The sequence below is a fragment of the Empidonax traillii genome, unplaced genomic scaffold, assembly GCF_003031625.1.
Source record: "Empidonax traillii isolate 1590-97213 ecotype Southwest subspecies unplaced genomic scaffold, ASM303162v1 scaffold464:size472915, whole genome shotgun sequence".
In the NCBI taxonomy this organism is placed as follows: Eukaryota; Metazoa; Chordata; class Aves; order Passeriformes; family Tyrannidae; genus Empidonax; species Empidonax traillii.
The window spans coordinates 18377-32041 of NW_020955657.1; the positions used below are offsets into that span (position 1 = coordinate 18377).

General features: G+C 39.9%; 1 protein-coding gene across 1 annotated transcript in view; it reads right to left on the reverse strand.

Moving 5' to 3' along the window:
- Positions 1 to 458: 458 nt before the first annotated feature.
- The window catches only part of NPR3 (natriuretic peptide receptor 3), a 42145-nt gene continuing 28938 nt past the window's right edge, over positions 459 to 13665 (reverse strand). The window contains exons 5-8 of the mRNA XM_027895682.1: positions 11215 to 11309; positions 7436 to 7571; positions 5809 to 5896; positions 459 to 2956 (exon numbers count right to left, since the gene is read on the reverse strand). Of these exons, the coding sequence (XP_027751483.1) occupies positions 2845 to 2956; positions 5809 to 5896; positions 7436 to 7571; positions 11215 to 11309 (431 nt within the window). The 3' untranslated portion in view covers positions 459 to 2844. The remainder of the gene's footprint in view (positions 2957 to 5808; positions 5897 to 7435; positions 7572 to 11214; positions 11310 to 13665) is intronic.

A 13665-nucleotide genomic window follows, 5' to 3' on the forward strand; every position in this document is an offset into this window, starting at 1 on the left:
ATATTCTAATGTGAAAGAAAGGTTCACCTTTCTTGGGAAGTGCTGAGATGTATAGCTTTGGCTAAGCCTCTGTCAGCATCCTACCAACACACATCTCATAGAAACACTCAGAGAAACACTTCTTGAGATCATGATTTAAAACCCTATAAAAACCCAAGAATCAGAATTATTATTTTTCAATAAAAAGTGATATTTCACTATACTTTTTTATAGTTATCATAAAATGACACAATAAATAAACAGTCTTAACAATTTCTTGTACTAGCCAGATCTCCTGTCTCTTGATATTCTGATCAGATCTCCTGATGTTCTGGTCTGACCCAACTGTGCATGGTACAGGAAAAATACAATCTACACAACTGTCTTAAGTGACTGTTTGAGCACTAGTTCACACTGCAAAGTCACAAAAAAAATAATTTCAAAAAAAGTTTATGCTTCAAGTCACACCCTCTTTTCTCTACATATATAAGAATTTTCCTTCCCTTTTCTTCCTGTGGCAAAGTAGTTAAACAAGTAAAAGAAGTAAAATGCTGAAACACACCTTTGCAAAACAAGAAGCTGATCAAAACTGCCTTGGAAAGTATTTAAAAAAAACCCAAACCTTAAGCATGCCCAAGGGCTAGACAAACTCAGCTGCTTGGAAAAAAAATCCACAAACTAATCACAAAGCTTTTTTTTCTCTCCAGCTCCACAGCAGTATGAATGCTGCTCTAGCCTAAATCCTTCTCTGGTGCCCATGAGATAAGAAGGCTACAGAAACCTGCTCAAGGCATCTTCGCAGAAGTCACACAGGCCCAGAGCTGGCAGTGGGATGATGGAAATCTACTTCCTGTCCTGGAGCTGCCCTAAGTCAAGAAGCCCTACACTCTCTCTGTCTGGAAAATTGGACAGTATTATATCCCTCCATATGCTAAGAAATGAGTGAAATACAAGGGAAAAAAAAGTCCATCAACAAATAAAAGGCATCAGAAAGGAGGCATAGCCAGTTTTTGCTCTTCATTCACTTCCAGCAACCCCAAAGTGGTTTCTCGGATTTGGTACCCTGGCTTCTCAGGGACTAGAAGTTTTGTAGAAGTCAGGCTTCAGTGCCAGTTTTGAGAGTAATTTTCAAATCTGACTATGATAGCTGAGAACAGAAAGTTTTTCTTACTAAATCAGAATAGGATATTGGATATATGAAATACCAAAATATTGCATGCACTAGAACCACAGTCATAGCTTGATTTTCCCACAGACAATATTTTATGGGTCTTCTTCACCACATTTACAGTAAGTACTGTTTATTTCCATTTGTTGACTAGAAAGTGCAAAACTTTCCTCTGTCTAGTATAAAATAACCTGTCAGTAACTAATTCATCAGAGATTCAGTTTTGCTCCTGGTAAAATCAATGGCAGATGTCCCAGGGATACTGATGGCAGCAGGATTAAAGTCAGCACTAGAACAGTGTTTTACCACCCGATTCCTGAAGGTAGTTCCTTGAATGTTCAATTGTACACACATGGACAGCTAAACCTCACCAACTTCTGCAGGACTCTTTAACAGGTGAAACAATTCACAATTTTCAGCATCAGCCCCATCATCATGCAGACAACTCAGTAACTGCTTTTGTATTGTTTAAATAACTACTTGAATGTTGCACATGCCTGGAGAAGAAAGTCTGTTACTATCAACAAAGTCACTTCTCGTCCCCTAAATGCTAGTTCTAAAATGTATTTACAGCTGTTGACTTTCCCTGCATACTACTCCTATCATAAAAAATATGTCTTCAAAACATCCTCTTCCTTTATTTTTAATCCTACCAAAGCAAAAATAGATACTTTAATAGAAAAATACAAGATAAAAAATATCCTAAAAATAAAACGGTAGCATGGAATGTCATTTTTACACAAAAAAAGATCCCCTTTTGAATTGCGTCAGCTATACAAACACTTTCATATTTACAGTTTTGGATGCAGTCCTGTGCTCACTGAAGTTAATGGGATTTTGCCACTGACTTCACTGGGAACAGGAGCAGGCTCGACATGGCCTATATTTGCCACTCTGAAAAGTCATGGCAGTGGAGAGAAAAAAGAGTGGTAAAACACACGTAAGAATGACGAATTTAACAGTCCTCTCCAAGCCCTGATTGTCTTCTCTCACTGTTTCACACTAATGAAACTCCTCATCCTTCACTGGAGATTTTTGTAACTCCCAGCATTTAAGGGGGAGAAACAGTGCTTCTGATTGTGGTACCACACAAACAAGGGAAGAACTGCTTGTGTGTTTCGACGTGCCTGACTTTCTCAGTAGAGTTAATTACACCCAAGTGCCAGTTTCCTTGCAGAACTAAACTCCGTACACCAAATTCATATCCCCTATAACCAATGGCAGTGATTCAGTGATGCAGGATCATACCCCAAATAAATCTCTTTTTTTTCCTTTTGACAGCAAACCAGCACCTGCACCTGTGAAACCATATTTGATACCCAAGGGTGAGATGCAATTATGGAAGGAGGTGGCAGAAGCTAAAAAAACAAAAAAGAAAGGAACACAGTGAGGCATTCCCCATCAACTAAACCCAGATCTGCTGCCCTCAATACATGCCTTAAGAAATACTGTCTTTACATATCAAGTACACCCTATAACATCAAACCGCATAATTTTCTTTTTTCATGAGATGAAAGGCCCTGCGGCACAATGTGATTAGTAAATCATTCCTGAGCTTCTGAAAGAAATTAGGACAAAATTACTGCTTAAAAGAGTATGTTCTTCAAGAGCCTCTTCTTTTTACACTGATGTCTTTGGTTGTGTCCTTTTCCCTATTTTTTTTTCCCTAGGAAGAATGGGATTCTTTTTCCTCTTCTTTATGCAGCAGAAAAATGAGATCTAATAGAGTCTTCACGTAACTGCCGATGTTTCCCCATGTTACAGTCCTCCCGTCGAGTTCGTCTCTCAATAGTTATTCTGTATTTCTTTCTGCATGAAAGGAGAACAACAGAGTGAGAAATCCTTTTCCAGCTATAGGCTAACAGACTTCCCTTATAAAGAATGCCTGTAGGGGACAGCTGGGTGCCAGTTGAAAAACGAAATGTGGCAGAATGTGAAACCCCGGTCAAAGATTAAAGTCGTTTTCCTCAAAACATTTTACCCAGGCTCAAGAATGCCTATTAATTTCTACATGGCAGTCTCAAAGCACCAAGACACAGACATTTGCTTCTTTGAAAATTTCTGATCTAAGTGATTAGGAGTTTTTGTGAAGTGCCATGTGAACTGTGTCACATCACTGCTTTATATTGATCAAAGACAAATTTCTTTTCAGTATGTGGGGTGGGGGGCACTTTCTCGAGAGTTCAAACAACAGAACTGACTAGTCAGTTGCATTTCTCACCGAAACCATGTATTAACTAACTAATCTTCCCATTTCCCCCTGAGAAAGCTACTATGTTTGTAATGTCAGATGAGGTAGTAGGATGAATTAAGGGGAGGGATGTAGAGGACAGATAAGAAATAAACAGAAATGCTCATGCTTCAGACACAGCTGTCCTGTGTGTCTTCCTCTAGAGCCTTCTGAAGAATTCTGCTATGTTACTTTATACGTCAAACAAGCCCTCTGACTGCTTCTCAGCTTCCCATTTGGTACCCAAATCTGCTCTGAAAATCATAAGACAGTTCACATTTATGTTTTAGATGTTTATGCTTCTCCTCAGTTTCAGGACAAATTTTTTTCCAAGGGCGTTAGTCCATGTGGAGATGCATGGCAAAAAGCTTGTATGCTAAGGAAAGCTCTGCTCCACTTGCATGTGTAATCAGAGTCAGAGCATATGTAACAGTGGAAGAATGATTTTCAAAACACCAAGGTTTCAATCTGGGTAGCACGGCAGAACAGAAAGCAGCAAACTGAAAGTTCTGAAAATATCCCCTAGATATTTGTGTGTGTATCATAGGCTCCTAAATAACTTGAAAAAACGGTGTTGTTTACTTCCTTTATGTATTTTTATGTCAGATCCTTCCATGGGTCAGAGCGTGCATAGCAGTAGCTCTTGCGAAAGGACAGGTCCACATTTTGAATATAGAGGAGTTTAATTTTAAATCCTATCAAAGCTACATTTCAGAACTCCTACCCAGATATTTTAACAGTTTGCATGCACACTCAAATACATGTTTGCATACTCATTTGTGACAACTACAGATCCAAATGAGACACAATCAAAAGGTACATATCCAATTTAAAAGGTACAAATTACTTTCGGGTATACAATTGCTAAACTTATATTTTCTGAAAATCCAACCCATGCATCCTGTTATGTTATGTTTCAGATATTTATTCTACAGGTGGATTAAGAAGGTTGTCCCTACTCCTGCTCTGAGCAATTGCAATCAGATGTCCAGGATGAAATTCACATATGTGTCTTCAGGTATCTCCAGTGTGTAGATCCACCTGACAATACCCACAGCTTCCTTCAGTTAACAGAGGGAAGCAGGCACTTCTAAGAAACATTGTTCTGACCTGGCTTAGTTTTTACATGAGGATGACATGAACTGCAGAGAAAAAGAGCACTCATTTCTCCCCTCTGACTATATATAAAAACACAGTGTGTTGAGCTCAGGTGTGTACATCTACTTTTACAGACACCCTCCTTTGCTCACATGGATTTCCAATCCAAACCTTTGTGCCAATTGAGTTTAAGTCCCGTTTTTACAATGATACTTGCCATAGCTTTATACCAGCTCAGGATATCTATTGCCTCATTTCTTGTCATTACATACCAATTGTCTCCCACTATCAGCAATGCTAAAAACCACACCTAACAACTGTAATCTGATTGTGAACCTATATAAGACGCAAGAATCTCTGATTACATAAAATACAGAGACAGACTTGTATTTTCTTTTTCTTTTAATGATAGTCTTTAATCTGTCCAAGCTACCTTAATGTTGTCTCAAACCCAAACAACATATTATATAAGCACCGAACACATGCAAGATTAAAATCACCCTGCAGAATTTCAGTTGTAAGCACCTGATGAATAACCCTGGTTCTGGGACCTTTGAAGTGTCTCACTGAGTTGAAGCAGTTTTTGCTTGTTTTATTTTATTAACTTTTTAAATAACATATATTTTTAGTGTATAGATTTCATTCTTATATGAAGAGATTAATTCTTTCTCCTGTATGTCTTTTCTCCTCCATATCATGAGGATACATTGTTGTATATATAAGGTGCTGAACATGTATAACTAATTTATTCTATCAGGATCAGCTATCAAGACTTCACATTTGCTGACTAGCAGTGTTAAGAGTTATTTAACTTAAACAAGAATAAAACACTGATCCCCCTACACTGACCCCAGCTTATTACGTTAAATGCACAGCTTTGGTATCCAAATAATCTCTCATACCAAAACAGAAATCTCTGTTTCTCAGTACAATTCCACTCAACACTCAAAAAATAAGCTTGGTACCAGGCAAGTGATGTAAATCTCTTGCACAATCACAGGCTGCACAACTGTGCTGGCAAGGAGTACCAAACAAAGAAGGCTTTCAAGGCCAGAGCATTTTACTAAAGCAACTGTCAATGTCTGGAACCCACTGCAATTACTTCCATGAGTCATATTATTCGGAGACATAAGTATTTACAGGATGAAGACCCAAGTCAATAAAATTACTTGGATAAACACAAAGAGACAATCAAAATGTGCTCACTGTCTTTGGTGAAATTGTTACCACAGATTATTATGGTGTCTCTCTGACTCACATCAGCAATGTTCTGCCAGGAGCTGAGATGTTTAGACGACAAATTAAAAGTTTACAAAATTTCAATTGGACTAACCTGAAAAAGTAAAAAGCCATTAGCAATCCTGCTCCAAGCAAGGCGCCAACAACTATTCCTGTAACTGCTGATTCTCCTAGACCACCTGCTTGAGAAGGGGAAAAATAAATAATCAGGATTCATATTGAGAACTGTTTGCATTCATGTATTGGAAAAAAAACACAAGTAGGACCAACACCAAATAATAACTAAAATCTTTCAGAGCTCAGGACTCCATGGGAACCTGTTCCAGTGTCTGCACATTTATTTTTTGTACAAGCTTTCCTTGTAATTAAACAAGCCTCCAAAACCAGTGTCAGATGAAGACACAATTCTGGAGATACAAGGGAATGTTGTTAGGAAACTTCTCTGGAAAACTTAGTCTGAATCATAACACAGACTGAGATTACAGTGACGCACATAATGGGAATCAGCACTGAGTATACCCTGAGTCATTATAACAGAAACAAACTCATTTCACTTGGTTTACCATCATACACCTCTATCACCTGGGTTTATTGAAATGACTATGATTATCCAACAGTTCTTTTGAGTGGTTCTTTGTGGTGGTTTTTTATTTGTTTGTTCTGGGGGTTTTGGTTGTTTGTTTGTTTGGGGGGTTGTGTGCAGGTTTTTTTCCTGAAGATATATTGTTTCAAGTTAAAGCCACATGAGCTTCACCTTGCTCCAAATCTCAACAGAGGCAGAGCAGGGACATAGTGGCTGAAGGGCAGCCCAAGCAGGGACTGTCACTGGGAAGTGCAGGGCAGTTAAAGAACAATGGCATTTTCACCTGCATGTAGTCTGCTCCCATGTCCACCTGGGTTTGTGGAAAGGAACAGAGAAATATTAAGGAAATTAAACTGCTCCCTTGTCTCTTTGAAGAGATTTTATCTGTACGTCAGCAGAGGGTGCATAGCTACACCATACTGATCATAGAGGGAAACAGTCTCTACATCATGTGTGTATACACAGGTTTTCCAAGGACTGAAGAATTATCAGGCTGGAGTTACCTTTTCACTCCAGGACCAGCAATTTCTTTTCTGTGAAAAGCTAAGACAACCCTTTGCCACTGAGGCACCAGTGTCCTCCTATCCTGATCTCCTTTGCAATGTCCTGCTCCCTACAATGTGGTCCAGAAAGTCAATTTGCTGGAAAACATCAACACCTGCTCTGTGGAGGATAGTCTCACCCTTCAGAATTCATAGATGTTACCCACTCAAACGACTTCACTTCTCCTCAGCCTACTGGGCCCCTCACAGCACTGAAAATCATACTGCGCTGGGAGAACACTGCTCCCATCAGCTCAGGCAGGACAGCTGCTAATTACCAATGTGATAATTCTGTTTGGGGTTTCAATTATATCCTTCTTTCTGGCTAAAAGGCCCCAGGAAACTCCTAAAGCCTCCAGGGTTCTGTGCTGTGCATCACAATTGCTGTCGAGTTTAAATTCAGGGAAGTGATTCAGGCCATGTAGTACCCACAGCTGCCAGACCTTTACTTCCCAAGCAGTTAGCAGAGAGAGACAGTCACCGTGTCTCAGCTGGACAACTGCGCTAAGGCAATTTGTTACCACCTGTTATGTTGCATCAACACATGGATTCCTCTCTCCTGAGCTGGGGCAGAAGCATTAAGTCACTAAACTTACATGATTTACATGGTGTATTGTTTGTGTGCTCTGAAACTCGGCTTTCATCTAGCCGCAGCCTGCCATGATTCCAAGGGTATTTCACATTTGATCGAATCTCAAAACGCCCCTGCTTTCCGTAGTAGTCCCCGATTACCTGTGCAAAACAAGAAAGGAATGAAAATATTTTCCTATCAACATGGAGAAGTAAAACAGGAGAGCAGCATCACTCAGTTGGACTCCTGTGGCACAACCCTGAATCTCAGAAGAAGAGGGCTGAAGAGGTCTACCGAGGTTATGTAACGCATGCACTGCCCCAGGGCAGAATCAGCTGAGTAAAAGCATTCCTGACAGATACTTATCTAATCTCTTCTTAAAAGCCTTCAAAGATGAAAACTTGACAATTTCTTCAGGGAATTATCCTGGAACTTAGCTAGTCTTACTGTCAGTTGTTTTCCCTAGCATGTAACCTAAAATTCCTTTGCTGCAATTATCCATCACTACTTACCCACTTGTCAGTGGACACAGAGACTCTTCCTTTCTGAAACACTGCTTTACATATTCACAGGCTCTTATCTGGTCTGCCCTCAGGCTTCTCTTCTACATAAATCCTGGGGTTTTTTAAAGATTTTTAACCTTCTGAATATTCCTCCTTCCTCCCTGGGCCTTCTTCACTTGCTTCATAGTGGGTTGAGTGCCCAGGACTCTCATGCAATTAAGTGAAACTATCAGTAACTAGACATGAGTCCAGACTGAGAGAAGAACTCATTGAGAGCAGCCCTGCCAAGAAGGACTTTTGGGTTCTCACAGCTGACAAGCTGAACATGACCCAGCGATGTGCACTCACAGCCCAGGAAGCCAAACATGTCCTGGTCTGCATCCAAAGCAGTGCTGGCAGCAGACCAAGGGAGGTGATTCTGCCCCTCCACTCTGCCCTTGTGAAACCCCAGCTGGAGCAAAGAATCCAGCTTTGGGGTCCCCAACATAAAAAGGACGTGGCCCTGTTGGAGTAAGTCCAGAGGATGCCACAAAGCTGATCAGAGAGCTGGAACACCTCTCCTGTGAGGAAAGGCTGAGAGAACTGGGGTTGCTCAGCATGGAAAACAGAAGGCTCCAGGGAAACCTCATTGCAACCTTCCAGTACGTATAGAGGGTTATGAAACAGAGAGAGGTCGACTTTATCACAGGCAGGTAGTGACAGGACAAGAGGGAACAGATTTAAACTAAAAGAGGAGAGATGTATATTAGGTGTTAGGAAGAAATATTTCGTTGTGAAGGTGGTGAGACACCGGTACAGGTTGCCCAGAGAAGCTGAGGATGCCCCATCCCTTGAAGTGGTCAAGGCCAGGCTGGATGGGGCTCTCAGCAATTTGGTCTAGTGGAAGGTGTCCCTGCTTAGGGTAGGAGGGTTGGAACTGGATAATCTTTAAGGTCCTTTCCAACCCAAGCCATTCTGTGGTCCTAAGGTTTTATGATTTCAAGCAGATTCAGTGCTGAGACTTCCAAGCACACATTCTAGGGTGGAGTTTTCTATTTTTTCAGAATGTGAAGGTACTTGACCATAGTCAGTTAAAATCTTCAAATCCTCTGAAGAACTATGACAGATACTTTAGAATTTCAGTCCTGTCTTCAACAGTTAAGCCTAGGCTTTTTTTAAGAAAAGATGTTGAATCTACTGTAAAATGCAGAACTAAATTGTGCCAACAGTAGCAGTTCACTAATCTGAAAACAGACTAAACACATCTATGCACAGTAAGCAAGGCAAAAAATCATGACACTGAAGTAGTCAGGAACAGTGGCAGAAGCACATCAAAGGGTGTATTTGCCCCACCATGGATAAAACCCAGGTATTAATACACTGAGTTTAGAACTCAAGGCACTCAAGGCCTGTCCAAATCTTTCACCTAACTTTCATTCTGAAATTAATGAGTTTAGAGGACATTTGCTCTGGTTAGATATATGAAAGTAGATTTTGAACTAGCTGAAGGAGCTAATTTCTCTCCCTGTTGCCACTGGAATATAAATTCTTTGAAGAAAGAGGTTTTTAATATTTGTTCACAAATAAAGGCAAATTCAGTAATCTGGAAAAAGTAGAGGGAAAAAACCTCAGAGACAATTTGCAGGCAGCAAATTATTTATTAAATGATGGTTTAATTTATCAAACAGGAGTGCGAAAGTCCTCTACCTGCAGAACTTACTAAATACAAAAGTATTCAGAACGGCTTAAGAACAAAAAGTTATAAGCAGCAACCAAGCAGATTCAGATCAGAAGTACAACACAGATTTTTAAAGAACAGGAGTGGTTAAACAGTGGAACAAATGCTGAGGGAACAAGTAAGGCAGTCCCTGTTCTCTCAGTGTCTCCAAAGAAAAAATGAATGCCTGTTACAGTGTGAGCTTTAGTCACATTTAAACTACAGGGCTCCATACAAGGGTAAGAAACTTGACTGTCTGTAAAATAGTAGAGGTCAAACTAGGTAATCTGGAGTTTTCTTCTAGCTTTAAAGTGTGTGAACAGACCTGGGAAAACAGCTCTACCTGAACAACCATTCATCTGGCACAGTTCAGCTGAGAAATGTTCTTGTACAGACACAGACAAAGACTGCTCAAATGAATAAAGTTATTGAAGAAACAGTATTTTTAGAGTAAGAGTAGAAATGATGTAGCAGATAAGTGGAAGTAATCACATGTAAAACGTTAATTGCATGCATATTTTATACACAAGAAAGAAGAGAAATTGAACAATACCTTAAAAGAATAAATGTAACACTAAAAATGTAAAAGATAGTTTACATTTCAAGTAAAAGAGCAATGGAAGGGAGGGTAGGAGAGGGAGATTAAATTGGTAAACGAGAGTAAAAAGCTGAAGAATTGAACAAACAGAAGAAATACAGGTTGTTCAAACCAAAGTTATCACAACCAACTAGTACTCCTACTGGCCCTCTGAGTGTCTGCGGTTTACTGCTGTAGTTTTTCAACCACTTTTATCCCCTAAAGCACAAAAGACATCCTCATGCTTTTAAAAAGGCTTCTTGAGTTGTCTCTGCTGCAGCACTGACAGGAGCAATTTAACTTCACTGGATTCAAATCCACACACGGAAATGTCCAGCTCAGATGCACTGCTGCTTTATGGTTGAACTTGATGAAACAGGGCAGACCAGCAAAGCTTAGGCTGACACCGACTTTGCAACTAACAAAAGCTGCAGCTGGAGTTAGAGTAATGAACGTATTAATAAGCTTAGCCCAGAGACGCTATTTTTCATATCTTTCACCTCTTCTGCATCCAGTGGAATAACCTATGTGGCGTATATGGAGCCATCTGATTAAAATGTCTCAAACACTGAAAACAAGGCACTCACGCCTGATAAACAAGGCCAGGCAAGCTCTGCACTCTCGTTTGTGGTCGATCTCAGTGTAAGACTGAAATATATATACTTGCTGCGTTAATACATCAGGATAACTTGTGCATCACTGCTGCTGTAAGATTAATCTTTTTTCCTACCAATGAATAAAAGGCCTTGCTTTAAACAGTAATTTCTCATATTCAAAATTATCATTGCTTAGCTACCTTGTGAGAATTCACTCTTTAGTTAAAGGCTAGCATCATGTGAAGAAAGATGTATTGTGAAAGAAAAGAAGTTTAAAAAACCTTTGGATAGCTACTTCAAGATAGTTATTTTGCAGAAAGGATTTGGTCTTTAAGTTGATAGGGTTAAGCCACCAAGTAAAGAGATGATGCCATGTTACATTACACTGGCTAATTCATAAGTGGCCAAGTGCAGTGGTGTTTGTTTCCTTACCTCCTGCGTGCCTGCCTCTGGGTCTGTCATTCCAATCACAGAGAAATCCCCGTATCTGTCTCCATTAGCATCAATGGACACCTGCCCTGCAATGCCTAAAGAATGGCATGTGAGGAATCAGAAAATTCATTAGTTAAAATACTGAGCGTTTTCAAGGAACACAAGAAAACAGTGGACAGGTTTTTACAGACCGATATGACAGGAAATCTCATCAGTCTCCCAGCATTTTTGTTGGCATTCCAAAAGAAATTGTAATTTCATCTCGGTGTCTGCATTCCTGAATTCTTAACATTTCTCCTTTTAAATATCAAATGGGTGAGACTTTTTGGATACTACGTGAGAAAAATCTAATCCAAAAGCCAGTATGTAAGAATAAAACACAAATACATTTAATGTGAATTATTTACAGAGAGCCTAACCCTGAATATCTAATGGTGCCTCAATAAAGAAAGCCCAGCTCATGTGCTGCACAGGACATAGACCTACATCCCACAGACTGCACTGACACAGCCAGTATGTGTTGAATGTTGTTTCCATCTAATGAGATACTGGAGAGGGTATGAACAAGAGGCACCATGTGCACTACATATGCATTAAGCCCAGCATTCATTTACATAAGATTAACTACATAATATGATGCTGTTTGTTATACATTCTTAAATCTATAGTAAACTTCCTTCCTTTACAACTTCTTGGAAACTTTAGGGAAGCTGGGAATCATAGACTAATAGGATATCTCAAGTTTGAAGGGGCTTCAGTAGACAAAGAGCCCAATCTCCTGCTCAGACCAGGGTCAGCCACGAGGTCAAAATAGAAGGATGGCCAGGGTTTTATTTGGTCTCCAAAAAACTGCCAAGGATGGAAACTGCACAATCTCACTAGGGCAACTTGTTCCAGCTGTCACACATCCTTGGATTCAGTCTGAATCTCTTCTTAAATCCTTGTCCTTGTGTAAAAAGAGTATGGCTCCAAATTCTTGCTGCGTAAGTAAAATTCATTCTTAAAAGGCAACAAACAGCACCAATTAACTATGACGAAGACATAATAAAGTTGTGGATATGCTTTATCACCTCAGATACTCTCAAATGTCATCCCCCACTACCTGACAACAAACACAGTCATTTATACATGTGCAAGGCAAACAGGCATCACTGTATATTCATGTTACACCAACCACATGACCAGAGCAGACACAAAGCTGTGGAGATTCAGGCTCTCAGTGGTGGTAAACCAGAAGAGAAAAGTCAGATATTCAGTCAAAGTATAAATTCCCCTCAAATGCCTAATCGCAGTGAACATGCAACAGACTAACGCACCGTCATTCATCCTGTCTCTGTTCTGATTTAGATAAGTCAGGAATGTTTTGACTTGCTGTGATTTTCAAAATATGTAGTGGTAATCAAAGATTGTTGCCAAGCATCTGTTTCATTGTAACAACACAGCAATCAAACAACTGCCAATTCGATTAATGGAGGAAAACAGAATGGGTGTAACACCCACTTGGCTGTGAGAGCAATGGAAGAAGAGCCCACTATGAGGAACTGTGATGTCCTTGCCTACACAGCAGTTTGGATTCTGAATCTGACAGGACGTGTTCATTGGAACACAAACCTTCCTAGCCTAAGACACTAAAAATTTTTGGAAGTAGGTACTAATTATTGAAACTCAGAATTCCAATGGGATTTTTTTTTTTTTTTTAGTAGGAAGGACTAATTTCTGTATTTTCCATCTGAATCAAAATACAGAGTTTGGAAGGTTGACATTTCCTGCAGTGTTCTTCCTTAAAAAACATAGGTAGGAAATTTTGAAACAACCTTGATTAAGAACTGCATTTGGATGAAGGTGGAAGGATTTTATCTAGACTCTCTTTTTGCTCTGTTATGTGAGATACATACAGATACAGATAGAACATTTTGCTACTTTTTCAGAGGAAATTCCAATGAATAGAAAATAAGTCTCCACAAAACATGCCCTGCAGTCACACCAGGGTGTCTCTAACAACCCAAGCAGTAAGAAAGAGACCCTTTGATCACCTCAGACATAACCCTTCCTAAGCACATGATGTCTATTCAGTTGTAACTGGCAGATGGAATGCTGCAGCAAGCAGCATCCAGATCCCCTTGGGAGTCCTGATGGGTCAGACCAGGCTGTAACATGAAGTGCCAAAGAACTGAGATATCTAAATGTCAGCAGTTGAATTAATGTAATTAATGTAATTAATTCAACTGAATTTCTCATCATTGAGGCCAGAAATACTTGAAAATGAACGATAAAGCCTCAGTCCTGCAGCAGAGCCTGATGGGTGTGTGCATGGACCGCACTCTGTGATGCTGCAGCCACTGCAGAGAAGGGTTTACAGGAAGAAAAGAGGGACATGATCTTCCTGAAAGAACTGGATTGAAAGACACCAAATTAAAGGCCTCTTCCAAAATCAGATTTATGCCCTGCAAA